The 22,441-nt window shown below is 38.3% G+C and overlaps 1 protein-coding gene across 3 annotated transcripts; it reads right to left on the bottom strand.

Annotated features, from left to right (window-relative positions):
• Nucleotides 1-15: 15 nt before the first annotated feature.
• Nucleotides 16-21,418, bottom strand: mapk11 (mitogen-activated protein kinase 11). Of its 3 annotated transcripts, XM_077006706.1 has the most exons (13): nucleotides 21,176-21,418; nucleotides 19,084-19,137; nucleotides 14,540-14,669; nucleotides 9,654-9,712; nucleotides 9,200-9,311; nucleotides 9,044-9,076; nucleotides 8,738-8,785; nucleotides 8,512-8,626; nucleotides 4,164-4,235; nucleotides 3,336-3,415; nucleotides 2,681-2,759; nucleotides 2,320-2,493; nucleotides 16-2,076 (listed from the first exon to the last, which is right to left on the bottom strand). In XM_077006706.1, exons 2-13 carry the CDS (start codon nucleotides 19,128-19,130, stop codon nucleotides 2,003-2,005), a joined length of 1,023 nt encoding a protein of 340 aa, XP_076862821.1. In that variant the 5' UTR covers nucleotides 19,131-19,137; nucleotides 21,176-21,418; the 3' UTR covers nucleotides 16-2,002. The 3 variants fall into 3 exon arrangements, with proteins under 3 accessions (XP_076862821.1, XP_076862819.1, XP_076862820.1); XM_077006704.1 differs by lacking the exon at nucleotides 19,084-19,137; XM_077006705.1 differs by lacking the exon at nucleotides 19,084-19,137 and having other exon boundaries at nucleotides 9,044-9,073.
• Between the last annotated feature and the right edge of the window lie 1,023 nt (nucleotides 21,419-22,441).

Genomic DNA, 22,441 nt, shown 5'->3' with positions numbered 1-22,441 from the left:
CCCCCCCCCCCGCTTCATCCCGCTACCAAATATTTGTATTTATTGTTTGTTCAAAGTAAATTTCAGATCTAAATCTGTTGCATTGCACCACATGTAACTATGGTGAGAATTATTATGATCTACAATCACGGAGCACAGATAAAATTCAAGATTATAATGTTAAAATGCATGACATGAGTGATAAAAAGATTGTTATATAAATCAAAGAATCATAAAACCAACGAAGGAAAATCCATTCATGTTTTCTGAAATATAAAACATACCTCACAAACGTTAAGCGCATTCAGTACAGATCAGATATCTTTTGAGGCTAAACAGTCTTCATTTTCGGAAAAAGACAGAAACACCCCAAAAGACAAATAATTACAATGATTTAAAAGACATGGAAACAATGCTGAAGCTTCCTTAGGAAAGCAAATATTTAAATGACTTTTATGCTTTTGGGTAAAGCAAGTACTGAGATGTTTGGATGGTTTAATTACATGTAAGTAGACAGGGCCCAATAGATGAATTGATCTTGGATTAATATATAGTTAATTGTAACAACTGTAAATATGTTTTCATCCTGATTTATCCATTAGCTGGTATGTACATTATATTAGCATTACAAAAATGAAATTCCATTCTGCGTCATATGGGCTTTCGCTATACCTCTGAACTCTGAACTGGCCACTTAGGCAGTGGAGAAATAACACACAGCATCCAAACATAAACGTTTCCTGTCTGGTCATTCATAATTGAACACTTGAGGTATTGTAAGATTTCAATAATGCATCTACGATGATAAGTAAAAGATGGATTATATTGAATATTGCGTTAATATACTTCAATATTTAGACATGCTGTATTGATATGTTAAAATGTAAATGCAGAAGAATGACAAAAGAATGGAAACACAAATATACAGATATAACAGTGATTATTTGGGCATTGTCTTCTGTGTTTCAAGTCTTAAGGAATGCTGTCATATATTTTTAGAACTATTTCTAATAAAAATAGTTTATAATAAGAAACCACTATTCAAGTAGAACAGATCCACTGTAGAAAGGGAAACTGGGTTTAAGAACGCAGAAAAATGTAAAACACAACTGATACATTAGTTGACTGTTGCTGGATGACAAAAATATTACACCATATTATTACGATTATTCAAGTTGTTTTCCAGTGAAACACCTATTGCAAAGTATTGGCTTTATGGGGATAATAATACATTGTCGATCACTACTTAAGAGTTCTTTTGTTAAATGCTAATGTTTATACATGGGCAGCATGTATAACAGCCACTTGTTTCTTCCTGAGGCTGCTTTAAATATGCCTCAAACATTGTATTGAAACACTGTTTGTCCTAAGACACTACCTCTTTTTGCTGTTTTGACAACTTGGGGCATACTCATAGACTAAATTTCAAAGTTATGTCATAGATGTCATAAAAAAAATAATAACAGTGGAATTAGTATTGAAGTAATTTTTCTTGTGTTTCCACCATTTTGCCCACCTACTGTAATCTCTACTCTGTAAACATGTTTCACATTCCAAGATTCCCACTTGCATGACACATTTAGGTTGACTAACACACATGTCCTGATTGCCTTCCATTTATCTCGCTTTAAATAAAGAATACTAGGAGAGGAAACCACATCAGGTTCCCAATAATCTTAACACAATGGCTGAGCATGTATGTGTTTTTTGCCCTGAAAACTAGACCCATGCTATATTCCAGTATCCAAGAAACAAGCAGGTACGCACACACACACACACACACACACACACACACACACACACACACACACACACACACACACACACACACACACACACACACACACACACACACACACACACACAAATAAAAAAGGCATCATGCCTAAGGAATGGTAATGCATTGCCACTTCTGGACATCTATAGTTATCCTCCAAATGCTTAGAGTTCTCAATGTTGAGTATGTTGAGAGACATACGAATATTCGTCCTTCCTGGGTAGTTGGTTAGGCCTAATAGTTCTTTTACTGTTCTGCAGGGAGACTGTCTTTTTTGTTGACAGGTGTTTTGAAACTGTTCACTTCTTCAAACACCAGCTCTGTGAAAAAATGGAAGAAGGATAAATGTATGCACAAAATAATGAATGCTTATCATTGCTGTAATGTGCACATACATATTGCTCGTTTGTTTGTAGAATTATTATATTATTTTGTAGTCTTACAAACAGTATCAAGATAAAGCTACTTTAAACCACTTAAGATGCATCATATGATGTTCTAAAGCATTATCTGATCATGTTATCAACTTTAAACCACTCGGTCCCTGTCTTGCTCTCTCTGACCCTTCCATTCTTCCAGTGTGCGGTCCTTGCTCTCCGGGGTCTGGTCATATGGCGGGGCCTCTGGCTCATCTTCAGGATCATGGTACTGGGAGAAGTATGGGTGAGAGAGGGCCTCACTGGCAGAGATCCGCCTGTCACAGTCCAACACCAACATTCTCTTCAACAGATCCACCGCTAAAAGAGAGAGAGAAGGAATCAGAAGAGAGCATTAAGAGAGCACTTAAGTTAAAATTAGGCTTGAGATTACAGTAAATAGATATCGATCATGTCAGAAATAATTTGTCAACTGTTTTAGCCTGTTGGGAAAGACTTAAGAATCAAATATTACAGTGCTGTGTGTAATGTATCCATTCAGTCTCACCCAGTGGATTGGCTCCTCTAAATATCTTCCCCAGATCCTGCTGGGGCATGTATGGAAGGGATTGAATGTATTTCTGGGCCTAGACAAAAAGTTAGCCTTTAGTTGTCATGTGGAGGTGCCCCACTCCCATCCTGAGTTCCTCCTGTTGTCCGCAGTACTGTCCTGTTGATCACCATCTGCCCCCTACCCCCATGTCTTTTGCATGTGCCTTAATTCACTCACCCTTTAAATACTCCATTCTTTGCTTTAGTCCTTTGCAAAGTCTCTTGCTCTCATTTACAAATTACATGCCTTAGATTGTCATTTGGAAACCTTTTTTTTTAAAGTTTTTAATCTAGTTCTGCTATATTTGACTAATGATCTGATAGCCTAGTATATTTTGTTTTCCATTTGTCTGGTCCTGGACTGTTTACTCACCCTTGACTTTTGCACTGCACTTAAATACATCATCTGCTATTGTATATAATTTCTCTAAAATTAACAATAATAATTCAACTGGATTTCAGTAAATCATTTCAGTAAAGCAGCGCATGGCCTATACCTTTACCAATCATAATGTTTTATACATCTTATGAATTAGCAATTGTGAAACTGCTAAGCCACCATTCCTGCAGAAACTGTACTCTCTACACACATGTGAGAATGTCATTCTCACATGCTCTGATGAAATCTTCTTTAGCAGGTCAGGAGTTGGAGTGCCAACCACTTCCATGATTCTTTTCAGCTGATCTATATCTGAAGAGGCAGTGTAAAAGATCACAATCACAGAAATCTGAATTCTTATCTAGCATCACTTTACTGAAATGGAATCTTCCCTTGTCACGGTGACAGCTCCGGACCTCTCCTTGTGGGCGTGTCGTTATGTCGTCTGCATGCAGTTATGTCCATGTTTGTAGTTCCGTGGGTGTGGGTTGTTTGTGAGCATGTTCGTAGTCTCACTTGTGCCATGTCTCGTGATCACCAGGGAATGTGTTCAACACCTATTTAATGTGCGTTCGCGCAATGTCTCGTGCTCGTCTTTGTCTTGAGTTCATGCCTGCGTGAGTGTCCATGTATGTGTGCTCATGTTACCATGCTGAACTGCACTTTCGTCTGAATAAATGTTCTATGTTTCACCATTATTGTTTCGTCGTGCCTGCCTCCTCCGATGCATCACAGCCCTGACATTTTGGAGAATCAGGAAGTTGAATATATAATTACTGTATATTGTCCTTTTTGTAGCAAATTTACAGGTTCCTCTAAACCTCTTCATCTGTAAATCAATGCGGTACATAGCTGAATTACTTCAAAAAGTAAACAAAATCTATATTTTTTGTTATGTTTGCTATTAGTCATGTTACTTAATGCCACTGGATTCTGTAGTATAATATAAGCTTCGCAAATTAACTTTTTGTCTTCCCCGAGGAAGCTCACCCAAAGACGGTGCCTAGGTGTGGCTCAGTCATGGGGCATAGGTCCACCTCTAGTACTGGGTAAAGGATACAGTCATTGCCTGGAAACAAAACCTTTCCTTTGAGAAGCTCTCCCATTATGCACCCAACAGACCAGATATCCACTGAAAAAATAGATAAAAACAATTCACTTTGATTTTAATAAACTGTACTGTAAATTATATAATAACAAATTAAATTTTTTGGTTAAACTGTAACTATTTTAAACTATGAAAAATACACAAGATTTACAAATATTAGCATTTACTGTTTGTGTATCAAGCCAGTAGATGACATTAAACCCATGCTCCTAGTCAGTGCTACATTCCAGTTATTTTAAATAGCCGGTGGCATGGCTCTCAGAGTCGAAATAAAAATGTAATCAGAAGAAAACATAAGGGTACAAAACATTGTAACAAACAAAATTTGATCCCAGTGAAATGCACAAGTGATGTAAGCGATGCTGATCAAACACATCAAGTCTTCAAAGTCTCCTTACTAAATGTCCGCTCACTCACAAACAAGTCTTTTATAATAGCTAAATTAATTGAAGATTACTGTCTGGACTTTCTTTTTCTAACAGAGACTTGGCTTGATAGCAATGGAGCAATAGTGCTAAATGAAGCTTCACCTCCCGACTTTAACTATTTTAATGTCTCCAGAGTAAATAAGAGAGGTGGTGGTGTTGCATGTTTTTACCATAAAGCATTCCGATGTAAGCAGATCTCATTAGGGGAACATCCTACGTTTGAATATCTGGCAGTACAACTCAACAGTACTTATTCAGTTCTTTTGATTGTTATCTATCATCCTCCCAGACTACATGCAGATTTTCTTGAAGATTTTGAAGAAATGCTTTCAAGGATTTTAATTGATTTTGATTATGTTTTAATTGCTGGGGATTTTAATATTCACATGGATATATCCACAAATCCAATCACTTCAGAATTCATGAGGATGCTTAACTCTTTTGATCTCATACAGCATGTATCAGGCCCAACTCATAAGCATGGCCACATTTTAGATTTGGTCATTTCTAAACGTATAGAGGTTAATAATACTGAAATTACTGATGTTGCAATCTCTGACCATTTTGGTGTATTTTTCAACATGTCATTATCTACTAGAACACTCAGTGAAAAGCGCACAATAACCAAGCGTTATCTCAGTGCTGGCAGTGCCGTGGCCTTCACAGACATGATACAGTCCCTCCCTCCCCTCTCAGAAAATGGGAATGAGCTAGTTGAAACATTCACACACAGAGTTAGGAACTGTATTGATGCTGTGGCACCAAAGGTAACTAAAATAATCTCTGGTAGAATTAAGATGCCCTGGAGAAACACTCCATCTATTGTAAAATTTAGGCAAGATTGTAGGCAGGCTGAGAGACGTTGGCGAAAGTCAAAATTGCAAGTACATTTTGATATTTATAAAACAACATTGCAGAATTACAACAGTGAAGTGAAATCAGCAAGGAAAAACTATTTCTCTACCTTAATCAATTCCTCCAATAATAACTCAGCTGTCTTGTTCAGAAGCATAGATCAGCTAGTAAACCCCACCTCCTGTGGCTTCCCTGAGACTGTTTCAGTTGAAAAATGTGAGGAGTTTGCTATATTTTTTAAGGACAAGATTACTAGTATAAGGCAGAACATAGCAACAAGCACTAATAGACCATCAACCCTTATATCAGTTACTCAGCCTAACTTTAATATGTCTTATTTCCAAGAAGTTGACATGGTAACACTACTTGATGTGATTTCATCACTAAAATCCTCTACTTGTGAACTGGACCCTTTACCAACAAGCTTTTTCAAGCAGGTTCTGAGCTCATTAGCAAATGAAGTTCTAACGATTGTTAATCAGTCTCTGCAATTGGGTGAATTCCCTAAAATTTTTAAAACTGCAATGGTTAAACCACTATTAAAGAACAGAAATCTTGATCCCACAATTCTTAATAATTATCGACCTATATCTAACCTTTCCTTTCTTAGCAAAATCATTGAAAAAGTAGTGTCAATCCAGTTGAATTACTATGTCAAAGTAAATCAAATAAATGACACTTTTCAATCTGGTTTCAGAGCTCTCCACAGCACTGAAACAGCCCTAGTTAAGGTAGTAAATGACTTGAGATTGAATAAGGATGCAGGCAAACTCTCAGTCCTTTTTCTGCTAGATTTAAGCGCCGCTTTTGACACCGTTGATCATGAAATACTTCTTGATCGACTACAGAGCTGGGTAGGCCTTAGTGGCTTAGTCTTAGACTGGTTTAGATCGTACCTAACTGGGCGTGATTACTATGTAGCATTAGGTACCTCTTCCTCCACACGTCAAAAAATAACTTGTGGTGTCCCCCAAGGATCAATTCTTGGGCCGTTACTATTCAACCTATATATGCTTCCATTACCACACATCATTAATAAACATGGTATTAGTTATCATCAATATGCAGATGACACTCAACTTTATATCTCGCTAGAACCTAAAGCCCTAAAATCAATTTGCTCACTGTTTGACTGCATAGATGATATACAGACATGGATGTCTGACAATTTTCTGCAGTTAAATAAACAGAAGACAGAGGTTCTTGTTCTTGGCAGTGATTCACAAAGGAATGATGTCCAGACTTATTTAAATCAAATGAATCTGAAAGCCAGACAATGTGTTAAGAACCTGGGCGTCACCTTTGATAATGAGCTCAGCTTCAAATCACACATCATGACTACATGCAAGACAGCTTACTTTCATCTTCGAAACATCGCTAAGGTCCGAGATATGCTCTCTCCTGCTGACAGTGAAAAACTTGTCCATGCATTTATCACATCAAGGCTAGATTATTGTAACGCTGTTCTATCTGCTCTTCCAAAGAGCTCTATTTCGCACCTACAGCGAGTTCAGAACGCGGCTGCAAGGGTTCTGACCCGCAGGAGAAAGAGAGATCATATTACACCTGCACTCCACTCACTGCACTGGTTACCTGTCAGCTTTAGAATAGATTTTAAGGTTCTAGTCATGGTTTTTAAATGTCTTCATGGTCTTGCCCCTCTTTACCTAAGTGAAATGATGGTTAGATATGTTCCAGTCAGGTCTCTCAGGTCTTCAAACAGTAATCTACTGGTGATTCCTAAAAGCCGATTAAAGATTGGCGAGGGTGCTTTTAGCCACTATGGCCCAAAGCTCTGGAATTCTCTTCCTGAAGAGCTCAGAGGCATTTCATCCCTGCATAGTTTTAAGAGCAGTCTCAAAACATTCCTGTTTAGATCCGCTTTTAGTTAAAACTATTAAGATAGAGTTTCTTATCTTATTTACTTTACTTTTTATTATCTTACTTACTTCACTTTTTACTTTTTATGTTATTTTAATATTTTTATCTTTAATTTCTTTTAAAATTTTCTTCTGTCTTTTTGTCTTTGTCTTATCTCCTTTTAATGTTTCTTTTATTTATACTGTAAAGCACTTTGAGTTACATGTATGTATGAAAGGTGCTATACAAATAAAGATTATTATTATGTCATATTTGTAAGATTACTGTCACAGCCCTTTCCCATGTTGGTAGTCATCTGCATGTGACGCTTCTGCATGTGGCTTTAAGTCTGTTGTTTACTTGTTTATGTCCACTGTTTACTTGTTTGTTTTTGCTTTTGCCATCTGCACTCTGTTCTGATCTCTCATCGCCACCAACTGGTTATTATGTTATAATGTAGTGCCATGTTTAGTTTCATGACCGTTGTCGGTCAGTGTACATTACACTGGCTTCTTTTGTTGTAGTTTGTGCACTTTTATGTTTGGTTTGGTTTTTCGTTAATTTTATTAAGAATGCTTCAGCTGGAGAATCCCGTTTGCTCCCTTCCTTTTTTCTGCATGTTCTTCACCTGTGACAATTACTCTTCAGATAAACACTATTTCACAAGGCAAAAATGATACAATTAATTTGCCCTATTCTATTCTATTCTATTCTATTCTATTCTATTCTATTAAGTGGCAGCTGAATAAATGTTATTTTAAACATTACGAATGGATCAGGTTCTATTTCGTCATCAGCATCGAATTTGGATGTGAAATTTAATTTAAATCTATGGGACTGCCAGGCTTGTTGAAAGGGAACCTTTTGTATGTACTCATGCCAAAGATTTCTGACCAAGCGTCAACATATGGCAAGTTGGCAGTGAACATTGGTTGAAATTTACCTGCTTCAGCAAAACTAATTATAGTACACCCTATTAGTCAGTGAACCATATTCCCAGAATTTTGCGATTAAGTACTTCTGTAAACTTTATCTCATTATACAGTATTTTAAAACTGAAACATCTGTAATCTATATTAAAAATAGTGATAAAAAGTAAATGGAAAAAAGAATAAAAAGTACATGACTAATGACTACTTGGGTAAGTGCTTGCTCACCTGTTTGATTGTAGTGCATCCAGTTGAGCATAATTTCTGGTGCTCTGTACCAGCGTGTTGCTACATACCCTGTCATCTCATCATCTGTCTGTCTGGCCAATCCAAAGTCCAAAATCTGATGACACAATCATGGGACCGATTACATAATCAGTAGCTCAGAGGACATACAAGATCTAATATTTTTATATTTGTTATTTTGCATTACTGACTGTAAAAAATGCATTACCCTGAGCTCACAGTCTTCATTCACAGCTACATTGCTTGGCTTTAGATCCTACAAAACACAATAGGAGAATCAAATATGGAATGATGTATTCATGATAATGTAGATATAGTAGTAAATTACAAAAAAAAAAAACATGATTCTTATTTTTCTTATTTTTTATCTTATTATTTGCTATATAGCTTAATTCTTCATCAGTTCTACAACTTGCTGGAAGCTTTTCCAATTACAAAACTTGCACTTTGCTCATTTTGTATCTACTGGGTTTTTGAGACAATTTTGAGCAAGAAGATACACTGATACACTTACTCTGTGTATCAGACCAGCTGAATGAATATACTGCTTTGGATAAAGAGAAGAGAGGATGGAAACAAAAGAAGACAAAGAATCCAAGGGAAAGTTAGAAGTGCATTTTAAAGATTTTCTCTCACATCAAGCTCAATAAAAAACATTTCTTGAAAAAACCTTAAGGCCTCGAAGCAACTGATAAATCAGAAACTGCACATGTTCATCTGAAAGGCGCTGAAACTTCACTATGTTGTTGAGATCTGCTCCCATCAGATTAGTGACGAGGTAGCTGCAAAAAAGGTATGGAGGAGAAGGATTTTCACTCCTGAGCCAGGTGACACACCTCATAATCCACTAAACAACCTGTAAACAAGCACTGGTCATTTTGTAGCTTAGAGTGGATCCCAGTGTTTTACTGTAAAAGTACAGAAGAATTTCCCTCTGGGATAAATAAAGTATTTATCAATCTGAAGTACCTTTAACATACCCACTAGACCTAAGACAGCTCCTCTTTAATATTCTTGAGCTAACAAGAGCTAACAATGCAAGCCATTGCTAGTAATGGCTTGCAAATGTTTAATGCAATATAACATGACCCAAACTGTGGCTAAAATTGCAGGGATATACTTACACCTCATTGAATTCTTCAAGAGATGCTGCAGGAGAGAAAACATCCAGCAACCCAATTACCTAAGATAATGTGTGCGCACACACACACACACACACACACACACACACACACACACACACACACACACACACACACACACAAATGATCAATACATCACACAATTTATGAGTAATATGTCAAGCATAAATAATGGCTTATTAGAGTTTTTCTCAACCTAACTCAACTTCAGTTGTGGGGTAGGTCTTCATGGACATAAATGCTGTACACCTCTGTGTTACAGTAGTACTCAGTAATGTCTATTACAGCTTCTCCTTGACATATCAAGGTCAAAAATGCCAAATCATAAGTATGGAACTACAGAAGTCTTGAGTTCAGCCATTTTGAGCTGAGCCATTTGAACCTAATCTAGTTACTCTAACCGGGCTCAGCCCAAATGAGCTTCATAGGTCCAATCTCCCATGGGCCCACCACGTTGAAGGCATTCTGATCCTTGATTACTGAAACTGGCTTTTGAAAATGGAATGTGATCTCTTTGATTGAACAGGAACATGAGCTGGTGCATGAGGCTGAGAGACACCAACTAGATATAGCTGGGCTCACCTCAACTCACAGTGTGGGCTCAGGAATCAATCCTCTCGAGAGAGGTTGGATGTTATTCCATTCTGTTGCCCATGGTGAAAGGTGTCAGGCAAGAGTGGACTTACTCATAGCTCCTGCTTGCTGCCTGTGCATTAGGGTTTTCCCTAGTAGATGAGAGGTTTGCTTCCTTGCTCCTTCAGGTTAGGGAATGTGAATGGGATTGTTGTTTGCTTTTATGCACCAAATGGCAGTCCAGAGTACCTGGCCTTCTTGGAGTCCTAGGAAGGGATTGTATTATTCTGCTGGGGAACTTGAATGCTCGTGAGGGCAATGACAGTAGGACCTGGAAGGATGTGAGTGGGAGGAATGGCCTCCCCGATCTGACCCAGAGTGGTGTTGTTATTGGAATTCTGTGCTTGCCATGGTTTGTCCATATCCAACATCATGTTCAAGCACAAAGGCACGTGTCTATAACTGCACATAGCTCCAGGACATCTTAGACTGCAGTGCAATTAATTTTATAGTCGTTTTGTCAAACTTGAATCTGGATGTCTTGGACACTCCGGAAAAGAGAGGAGTTAAGGTGCCAACTGATCACAACCTAGTGGTGAGTTGGATCAGATGGTGGGCATGGATGATGGACAGACCTGGTAGACCCAAGCATATTGTGAGGGTTTGCTGAGAATGTCTGGCAGAATCTGTCAGAAAGATCTTCAACTCCACATTCGGCAGAGCTTAGACTGCATCCCGAGGGAGGCCAGATTCATTGAGTCTGAGTCTGAGGGGGCCACATTATGTGCCTCCATTGGAATGGCTAGCAGTGGAGGATTGTCCTCAAGGTTGTTGGTGACTATATCGGTGGTAATACCTTTTAAGAAAGAGGACCGGAATGGTGTGCTACAACTATCGGGGGATCACTCTCTTCAGCCTTCCTGGCAAGGTCTATGTACGGGTACTAGAGAAAAGAGTCTGGTTGATAGTCAAACTTCAGTTATAAGAGGACCAATGCAGGTTCCATCCTGATTGTGGAACACTGGACCAGCTTTTTACTAGTAAGCCAGACTGGTTCCCAGTCATGATTGGACTCTGCCTGGGCTATCCTTTATCACTGTTCATAACTTACATGAACTTTTAAGCAGCAGAAGGGGTTCAGTTTGGTGGCCTCAGGATTCCACTTCTGTTTGAGGACCACTATGGTCTTTTGTTGGATCAGTTTGCAGCCAAGTGCAAAACAACTGGGATAAGAATCACCACATCTATATCTGAGACCCTGACTCATATGGCCCATTTCCACTAGGGCCTGCTTGGCGCGGTACGGTTCGATTCGCGACGGTTTGTGAGTGTTTCCATTAGTACCAGGTCCCAGTTTGCCAGTACTTTCGGGTACTTTTTTCATACCTACTCGCTCGAGGTTCTAACCGTTCCAAAGCGGTACAGTTCTGTGACGTGGAAGAACAGCATGACACTGATTGGCCAGGGAGTGTCGTCACAGGTTGCGTCAGGCGAGCGACTCCTCCGCTATGCTATGGACTCCTCAGCCATTTTTAAAACCCAAGGAGAGAAGTCTGTTCCCTGGTCAAACACCGAGGTACAAACCTTTCTGTTAATAATCAGCGATCAAACAATCCAGGGCGAACTGGACGGGGCCACTAGAAATGTAAAAGTTTTTAGGGAGGTTTCCGCGCTAATGGCCACTCATGGCTACCAGCGGTCCGTTCAGCAGTGCCGGTCGGTCCAAGCTAAAAAAGCTTAAAAGCGATTACCGGGCGGTGAAGGACCATAACGGACGCAGCGAAGCAAAACCGCAAAGACTGGAAATGGTTCAAGCAAATGGATGCCATATACGGTCACCGGCCAGCCAGTACCGGAAGAGAAAACGTGCTGGACATGACAATGTCGGTGCTGGAGGCCACGGAGAATGGTGAGTGTATTGTGATTTCACAGTTTTACTAGGCTCGTAAAAGATGTAATATGAACGTAATATGAACGCATCTATTGTAAACATAGGAATTTAGAGCTGTGTTTGTAGTAAATGTTACCACCACAGTCACTACTGTACAATAGCTAGCTCTTAGCCTTGCTAGTTGCTAGTTAGCTGTAGCCATAAACAAAGCATGAGCAGCGATGACGTGCTACACATTTTGTGCAGTTACGCTATATTATTGTTGCTTTCACGGGAATGCTTGTGTTTAATATTTGTTATTTTTTACGTTCAAGATTCCCCTTCCACTGACGAGGCGAGCGGAGTTGGCGGAAAATGTTTCCTTCAACCGGGCTTTCCTCGGGGTGCTTGGCGAACTTGTGAACACCATGCGAGACAGACGCCAGTAAAAGCACACAAAATTTTGCTTGTAGTACTATAAATAATTATTTCATATAAAGCTATACGTTATTTTTAGGTAATTTGCTTTTTGCACTTTTTTTAACTATAACTATATTATTTACATATTTTGTACTTTAAATATCTATATTTCATAATAAAGTTTGATTTCATTTGATTGTATGACTGATGCTTTTTATGCAGGGTGTGTTCAGCCTGTTTGAGTAATACCAAATTATTATCAATAATTAGAGCAACCACATACAATAATGAAGATAAAGATAAATAAGGTACAATAATGGTATGTGTTAAGGGGCATCGACCGGTGTTGTGGTCGCATACAAATGATGTCATGACACTACAACCCGCGCGCCAACAGCGACTCCACCCACATTGTGGTGGTCCACCATTGTAATGGAAACACAACGCAACCAAACCGTTCCGTTGCGAATCGATCCGTTTCGAACCGTGCCGCGCCAAGCAGGCCCTAGTGGAAATGCGCCAATAGTAGTCCATCAAAGGCAGTAAGGATTATTATAATTTATTTAGTATTTTCACATTTATTTATATTGTTGTGGAACAAGATTTGTACAATAATTAGTTAATAAATACAAATTCCATCAATATCTGTACTTGTTTATTAGACACATCCATTAAAAGGACACTTTACAAAAACCAAACATGGTACAAACATATTACATGGTTGTCACGATCCACCCCTGACTCCTCCCTGGGATTTGTCTGTGTCTATGTGTATGTGTGTTTGTGGGTTTTGGTTCTGTATGTGTGTGTGTGTGTTCATCTGTGTGTTCATCATTTGTCGCACCTGTTGCTTTTCTCATAACCGTTATGAGCTACCGTTATGTGTTGCACTTGTGTCAACGTTGTGTTTGTCGCTCGTCTTTCTCCAAGCCTAGTCCCTATTGGGTGTGCTAACGTGTTTTGTTGACTCTAGATTGTGTGTTTATCGTTGCTAAGCGCTAATGTGCTATTTAAATAAATGTTTATTGTGAACACTACGCCAATGTGTCAGCATCCTGCCTTCCTCTCATTACAGTGGTACTTTCTTTTGCTAGAAAATTTGAAATAAATGAAATGATCAGTGCTATGTCTGAGGAGAAAGTATACAAGGCAAATTGTCTATGTCTTCAGGATGTGAAGGAGACGGAAGGGTGAGCTTTAGGCAAGACATGTGGCCTAAGCAAGACACACAAAAAATGTCTTCTCTTGTCATTCACTGCCACAAATTACTTGCAAATTGACCTGAAATGAGATTACTAAACACGTTATGTTAATACTGAGACAGTTTGAGCTTTCCTGAGATAAGACTAACATTAATTCTAAAGAGGACTAACGTTATATCATGTTTCAGAGTGTTTTCTGACAACCTGAACACAGTTAATGTTAGCTAACTCAAATCTTCCTAGTACTCTAACAATACAATGTTATACAAAAGCAGCTTTCATAGCAGCAGTTAGCTCACAACAAGCTCAATAAAAAAGAGTCAAGGATGGAACGGGAGGTTGACATACGGATCAGTGCAGCATCTGCAGTGTTGCGGATTCTGTACCAGACCATTCTGGTGAAGTTCTTGATAGTGACCGAAAGAATGAGATTGTGGACACAATTTTACTCTGCAAGTCATCCGTGCTTTCTCTTAGAGATAATGTGAGGAGTTTGGCCATACGGGAGAGAGCCACTGTGTCTCTCCTGTATGTATATATTCAAGTATATATTTTTGGTTTTTTGTAATTATCTTTAGAAAGCTCATCTAGACTTGTATGAGGAATAAAACTAGTTTTAAAAATAGCCATTGAAAATAAAATATTTTAATTATGGTTTGAAGTTGCTTTATTGACAAATATATAAAACACAGCTACTGAAAGTTAACAAAAAATCCTTGAAAACTGCAGGCATAACCAAATGTAACTCAGCACCATGCGTATCTGAGTAACTGACACTGGTGTGGTGTGCGGCCTCAACTCACATTCTCATGTTTCATGTGCTTGAGCAGTCTCAGTTCCCTATAAGAGCGCCTACTATGGATGAGAGACTGGAACGGCCGAGAGAGCTTCTTAACTGCAACCTTCTGACGGAGGATCACATCATACGCCGAGCTAGAGAGAAGAGAACAGAAGAGCAGTAAAATTAGAGACAGCACAAAGAGCCATTACCAATTTTTTAAAAGGCCACTCCCCCATTCCTGTCTAACACATGACAAAAGGCAGGTCTTGGTTATGTGCATATTCATAAACATACAAAGATTGTCTGACTGCCATAATTGGCCTTTTGAATACTGTTGCAAGAGAGTTGTCTAGCGACAAATGTAACATTATTTTTATGTTATATGCATCACCTGGCATACTCCTGGAAACCTACTTGTAAGACTGCTAACACTCAGCTTTTCAGCAAATTCACAATCTTACAGGAATTCAATAAGTGAACAATTCAGTATTCAGCATTTATAGTAAAATATTCAGTAGTTTTAAAGTCTGTTTTTTTCTTAACCTTTTCAATACTTTAATATATCTTGACAAATACATTTGACTCACTGAAGATAGTCTCTGCTGACATTTTCTTTCTGCCAGTAGTAACCTCCTGAAAATATCAGTGGTTCATGAATCATAAAGATTTCATTTAACCACTTGTCTTTATTTAACATGCAAATATAGGCATATTAATTCTAAATTGTAAGAAAATCTTACATAATACATATTTTAAAAGAAAATCATTACCACTGATTAATTATAATAACCAATCAACTTAGAATAAAACTATAGAATGATTTGAGTAATAAAGAATGGTAAGGTACCTATAGCCAAACAAAATAAGGGGTTCTAGCCATTTCTTATCAAACAAATCAACAAGGTCATGGAAGCAACTTTCTATACAATTATAATAACTCACCCATCTTGCAAAATGAGCTAAATGTTTATAAATGTGACACTATTTGTAAATTGGAGTTATTTCTGTTTTGCTTGGCTGACAAATTTTCCTCTTTTCCTGTTTACCACTTGGTGAACTGTTGGAGAAGTGACTAATCACCATTTCTGTGCTGCTGACAACATAACAAGTAGCTTCTTACTGCCACATTTACTGTATGTGTGCATCATGTAGACAAACCGCCCTGCAAAACACATGCAGACTTGTTCTGTGTGGTACTCAAAACGTAATGACTTCTGGAGAAAACAATTATAATGTTGGGATTTTATTACTGTTGTTGACTGGATCAGGTGTTATTGGTGTTATACATGTTATTTTAAATGTACTGCTGTCACCTCTGCAACGTCTAAGTCACCATCTACAATTTACCTTAACACGGTTAACACGGACGCAAGTGGCGGCACAAAGGTAATTTGTAGATGGTGCTTTAGACATTGCAGAGGTGACAGCAGTACATTTTAAATAACATGTTATCTACAACTTAAAATATGCCTATTCCTGACATAAACAGAGTTGTAGGTGGTTGTTTATGTTGCCAGAAATTAGAATTTGCATATTTTGGCACTTTGTCTATAACTGTCTTAAAGCTATTGAAGAACGAATTCTGAATATGCGAACGTGAAACCGACTTTACCGTAGTATTTGACGCAATGTGCATGAAATCTCTGCATGTGCACGGTTCACTTAGAGGAGACTAGCTCCGTTAAAGTAGGTGCAACTGTCGCGATTGTGTCCAACCCTGACTCCCACCACGTTACACGGATATTGGTATATTATTTATTTCAGTAATTCCATTCAAAAGGTAAAACTTGTATATTATACTCATTCATTGCACGCAGACTGATATATTTCAGAAAATTTGAATATTGTGAAAAGGTTCAATATTGAAGACAATATTAAATAGCTAATGAACTAAAACTGGTCCCTCGGTCTAGTTCTGTATGCTACACAGTCATGGGCAAGAAAAACAAGTAGTTATATATTAAGTGCATCCTAAACAACAACTTACAACTCTTACATAGGTATTTGTACCTTGCACCAATTTGTAGTACTCAGTTGTTGTCTTATTATTTCAATAGCTTTTAAATGGTCCATCAGAAGACCACCTAAGAAGTTGTATTACACAAAGTGCATCCTAAACAACAACCTACATCTCACACATGGGTATTTACAGGTGCTGTTCATAAAATAAGAATATTATCAAAAGCTATTGAAATAATTAGATAAAAACTCACCACCACCATTAGGTAATAGGTAAAAATACCCATATCTGAGTTGTAGGTTGCCGGTCATCATGGGCTTAATGTAATACAACTTGTTTGGTGCTGTTCTGATGGACCATTTAAAAGCTATTGAAATTATAAGATAAAAACTCACCACGACTATTAGGTAAGAGGTAGAAATACTGACAACAACTGTACAACTGTAACAACTTGTAACGATCTGCGCTGGGCAGAACATGGAGACGGACACAAACGCGGAGGAGAGCGAGATTTAATACAGGAAATTCCAAAAGCAGAGTCGTAGTGGCAGGCAGGGGTCATAACGGGAAGGCAGTCCATACAAGAAATAACAACAGACATACTCGGACAGATAAACCAAACACGACGGGGATACACGGAACAGGCAGGAATGCAGGCAGCGGAAACAATACTCACAACCAACAGGCAACAAAGCACAAGGCACGAAGTAGACAAAATCACGGATCACACGACTGGGGAATGACGGGACTTTATACATAGAAACTAACTAGGGACAGGTGATGGCAATGACACTGGGCGTGGTAACAAACAAGGAAACACGAAGACAAACGAGCAGGGCGGGACAAACAGGCAGGGAACACGGACATGAGGGAACCCAGAGTGACAGCTACGAGAGGGGGCGTTGCCCTACGTGACACAACTGTAGGTTGTTGCTTAGGATTGCGCTTAATATATAAGAACTTGTTTTATGATCTTATGATGCACCGTTTAAAAGCTATTGACATAATAGACCACCACAAATTGGTGCAAGGTAGAAATACCCATATAATTGTAAATGTGCCATATTTTGTCAATTGTGATTTTTTCACTGCAATCGAAATTTGTCCTCCGTTTTTTACCCCTATGTGCAGTTAGAACACACACAGTAGTGATTACTAGGGGCCTGTGGTGCACACATGCCCAGAGCGGTGGGCAGCCCTAGCCCAGCGCTCAGGGAGCAGTTGGGGTTAGGTGCCTTGCTCAAGGGCACCTCAGTCATGGCCTTAGGTCTAGGAATCGAACCCACGACCCTCCGGTCACAAGACCAGTTCCCTACAATCAGACCATGACTGCCCGTTGTATTACAAGTTGTATTACACAACTATATAAAAGTTGTAGATTATTATTTAGGATGCACTTTGTGTAATACAACTTGTTTGGTGGTCTTATGATGGACCATTGAAAAGCTATTGAAATTATTGAGAAAAAAAAACTGTGCAGTGCTCTGGGACCTTTACTACCGCCACTTGCATCCGTGTTAACTGTGTTAATGTAATTTGTAGACGGTGCCTTAGACGTTGTAGTGGTCACAATAGTACATTTTAAATAAAATGTTGTCGACAACTTAAAATATGTATATTCCTGGCATAAACAAAATTGTAGGTATTTATTTAGTTTGCCAGAAATGAAAATTTGCCCATTTTGGCACTTTTGCTGATACTGTCTTAAAATTATTGAAGAAAGAATTCCAAATGTGCGAACGTGAAACCAACTTTACCAACGAAGCCCACGACAAATAAACAAATCAGTAACTTCCGGGGCACACAAATGGGTCAAGTTAAAAAATCAAAATCAAGTTTGGCTCTGAATCAATTTTTTATTTAGCAATTTTTGTTTGGATCATCAAATAAAAAACAGAAAAATACAAGCCTGGTTTGTTTTTTTGTTTTCATATTCAAAACGAAAAACAAAATAATGAATAGTTTTTTTGATTTTCTGATTTTGATTTTCAGTTGAATATCAAATGAATGAATGATACACAGATTTTAAAGACACATGCATAAACAAACCAAAACACTTTTTTTTTTTTTAACAGACTTTTTTTTTTGTTTTCAGGAAATGGCATGAGTTTCTATTTGTGGATTTCAATGAAAGATGTCAATGTAAAACAGGAAGCTTGTGCAGGAAGCTATATCACTCACCATAGCAACCAATCACACAAGGGGTGAGGTGTCTAATGGTATAGCTATTACTCAGTGCAAGTTAATGCCTATTTTTGTAGGAAGACCATGTGTACACATTATTGAAATGTGGTCATACTGCCTGATGGTTGTGGAAAGAACAGTTACAATTGCACCCTGAACATTCCTGCAACCACCTAGCACACTGTCCATGTCTGTGTGAACACTCCCTGACTCTCCCATGATAACCAACACGTGTTTGCAATTCCTTTGAATAAATTACCACTCAATATTTTTTGAGTCATGGTTATGTTTAGATGTTATTTTAGATGTTATTTCATGTGTAGGGGAGACCGGGTATGGTTGTAACATGGGGAGAGTTGTAACACCATAAATTCCACCGATCACGGATAAGATAGGAGTCATATGATCATTTCAGTGTTTACCCAATTCCTCCCTGAATGGTGAATATCAAGGCTGGAAACAGGCACATGCAGATTCTATAGAGAAAAAAACAGATTTTGAGGTGAGAAAGTAAATTTCTGTATCAAGACTATATTTTGTTTAGTACTTATACTATTGCAGATAAAACTATATAAATTATATTACATTAAACTGTAACTGTTTCTCAGGTAAATTGTGATGCATTTTCCCCTGTTAGTTTCAAATCACCTTGGTAATACAGCTAGTTAAACAATGACTGACAGGGGTGGGGTGGGTTGTAACAGCTTTAAAAAGTGTTACAACCATCACCTTACATACAACTAAGAAAGCTTTCTTGATTTTAATCATTTTAAAGAATGCATAGTTAGTGGAAAAGAAAGACTGACAGTGGTATGCTTGCAAATGTTTTTAAAAAAGCATCTGATGAAGTCACAAAGAAGGGTAAGTCAGTCAGATCAGTTGCAAAGGCACATGGTATCTGCCATGTAACACACACACACATACACACACACACACACACACACACACACACACACACACACACACATTGATATTGTTTATTATTTTACCTACATGTTCTTTACACAGGTACATTGTATTAGTGTTCATTAACCATACATATTGTTAAATAAGTTTGTTCTAGTACACTAATTTACACACAAACACACACACACACACTCCCTCACACACACACAAACACACATTCCTGAGTAAAACAGAAGGTGGATATGAGTTATGGTCAGTCACAGAGAGAGATACACTGTTCATGCATATATATATATATATATATATATATATATATATATATATATATATATATATATATATATATATATATATATATATATGCATGAACAGTGTATCTGACCATAACTCATATCCACCTTCTGTTTTACTCAGGAATATATATATATAGCATATAGCTTCTGTTTTTGCTTCTTTTGTCTAATTGTTACAGCTTACCCCAGCATGTGTTACAACCTACCCCGGTAGTGGGGTACGTTGTAACAACAGAACACCATGTATTTGACATCAACTCACAAGGGCTGTGATTTTTGAATTGAGGTTTGAATTGGTGCCATTTGTAGAAAACACATGTGTGTACTTTGTATAAAAGTTTGAGAACTCTAGCTCAAAACCTCAGTGAGTTACAGGTGCTGAAGCAAAAATTGTTACAACCATACCCAGTCTACCCTACTCTTGAATTTTATTTTGAAGAGTTTGTTATTGTTATGTTTTCTTTGAATAAATTCACATTTTAGCTATGTATTGGGACAAACCCAAACTGGGAACATGGTAAATGTTCATTTAGTTGTTCAGGCATTTTTCCTGAAAGATAGTGGGCACTGGTTAGAATTGGCATGGTCTAGCTTGGAGCCAGATTCTGTGAGCTACATTCAGGGCTAGGTTACCTTACTTTTAAACACAAGTCATGCCAGATAGCCTGAAATGTTTAATGTACAGTCCTACACAACTGACTAAACAGTTGCTATCATAGATCTGTGAGTCCAGTTTCTAATTAATATAAAAGCGAGTCCACAGCAAGACTGAAAACTCATGGCCAAATACACAGTAGCCTACTTGATTATTTTGTTTTAAAGAAAAGATCCAGATGGATAAAACATGTAAGAATGTTGTTGTTTTTATTCCAGCAGGCATGAGTCAACATAATGGCATGTCAATCCAGGGGTCCATTTTCGTTATCCACTTTAAACCTATGCGTTATCTCCTCCACCCACAGAACTGTCAACGAATGTGTTCAACAATGTTCCAAACTGCGCCTCACGGGAATTGTATGTGCATTGCTGAGGTATGTTTGATCAGGTAAATGCGATCTAAATCGTAACACGAAAGCTATAGAGCTGGCTCTTAAAACCCTATCTCCGTGAAAACACAGCAATGCATTTATTACAATTCCATCCTCCTTTGCATTACCGACCGCTGGACAATTGTCGCTATCCGGCAATTGAATTTCAACGAGAACAGCCTATAACATTTAGGCTAATGGCTAATAGTTTCATTTGTTTTGAGAGTGATCGTATTGTGTTAAGATGAGCTACATAACTGCCCCATCTCTCCTTAATCTGAACTCACCATACTGAGCCATACGCCCCGGAGCCAACCGGCGTGAGATTCTGGTATCGTTCGGGCACCTCCCATACAGTCTTGCTGAGCTCTTGGCGATAGAATCCCGGTTTGGCAGACATTATCTCCAGTAAATAATCCCTGACTAAACTACTGTATCCAGTAGCAATATTAGTCTTCCAATTAGAAGGATACGGAGGCGAATTAGCCTGGTCTTTCTGTTCTCGCAATTTACAAGAATGGGAAGCACCGTCTTACCATCTGTCTGTGGGTATGCGCGCGCACGTGAGAGGCGACGTGGTGGGTGTCTGCAATTTCAGGCTGCGTTTGCTCAGATAACTGTCTTAGAACATGGAAAATACGGTGTGACAATAATAGAACAAGCAGTTAGATGGACACTATCTACTTTTAACGTCGACAGCGCATATATCACAGTTAGAAGCAACGTACTAAAAGGGTGGTCAATTAATTACATTGAAAGCGATCAGAGTTTACTAGACAGTCTTTTTATATCTTAAAACAAATTAGAGAATTCGAATTACGCACGTAGGTATTATTTAAACGTAGAGAAAAAGATCAAGAGTATTTACCAGTTTTTTAGTTTTGTATTTCCATAATGTTGTGAACCAAAACTGTATACACTTATACACATATTATACATTACTCACAGGGTTTAATGATTAATAGACCATGATATTAATTAATTTGTCACATTTAGCATATTCTCTTGTCCACTTACAAAATCACTTTATCTGCCTCCATGGAAAAATCCTTACACTACTATTTGGGCAGAATCTAAGCATACCATAAACATAGCAACATAAACACAGCACCCTGTCAAGAGTCATTTCTAAATTTGTTCTAAAGTTGATAAATCTACAACAAACAACTAAGTAATAAGTCTGAAAAAGGGAAAGTTTCTAACAAATACCCTAGTAAGTATATAGCCTACCTGTCACGGTGAGGCGGCCCCCTACCGGTCGCCTCCGTCCACAGCGGCTGTTGTTGTTTTGTGACGTCGTGTGCATCCCTCAGGTGGGCGGAGGCCGTGATCCGTCTCACCTGAGGGTCGTTTGTTTGCCTATATATGTCTTGTCTTTGTACCAGTTGACCGCTGGTCATTATATCCTTAATTTGGATCTATTGCGCGGTTTTTGTTTGCACACTTTCTATTAAACCATCCTTTTTCCCTGAGACTTGGCATGATCGCTTCCTTTTTAGTTCGCACACCCCGCCCGTCACACTACCCACATCTTCTAAGCCCATCAAATATTT

The sequence above is a fragment of the Brachyhypopomus gauderio genome, chromosome 5 (genome assembly GCF_052324685.1).
Source record: "Brachyhypopomus gauderio isolate BG-103 chromosome 5, BGAUD_0.2, whole genome shotgun sequence".
Taxonomy (NCBI): domain Eukaryota; kingdom Metazoa; phylum Chordata; class Actinopteri; order Gymnotiformes; family Hypopomidae; genus Brachyhypopomus; species Brachyhypopomus gauderio.
Note: the sequence above shows the minus strand (reverse complement) of the source record. Positions and strands in the feature narration are given on the sequence as shown.

Excerpts from the sequence above, each read along its gene's own strand:
- mapk11 (XM_077006704.1), bottom strand. The coding sequence starts at position 21,288 with ATGTCTGCCAAACCGGGATTCTATCGCCAAGAGCTCAGCAAGACTGTA. Across the intron at positions 9,713-14,539 it reads AGCACATGAAACATGAGAAT|GTAATTGGGTTGCTGGATGT; the intron begins GTGAGTTGAGGC and ends ACATTATCTTAG. Across the intron at positions 4,236-8,511 it reads GATGCACTACAATCAAACAG|TGGATATCTGGTCTGTTGGG; the intron begins GTGAGCAAGCAC and ends CTATTTTTTCAG.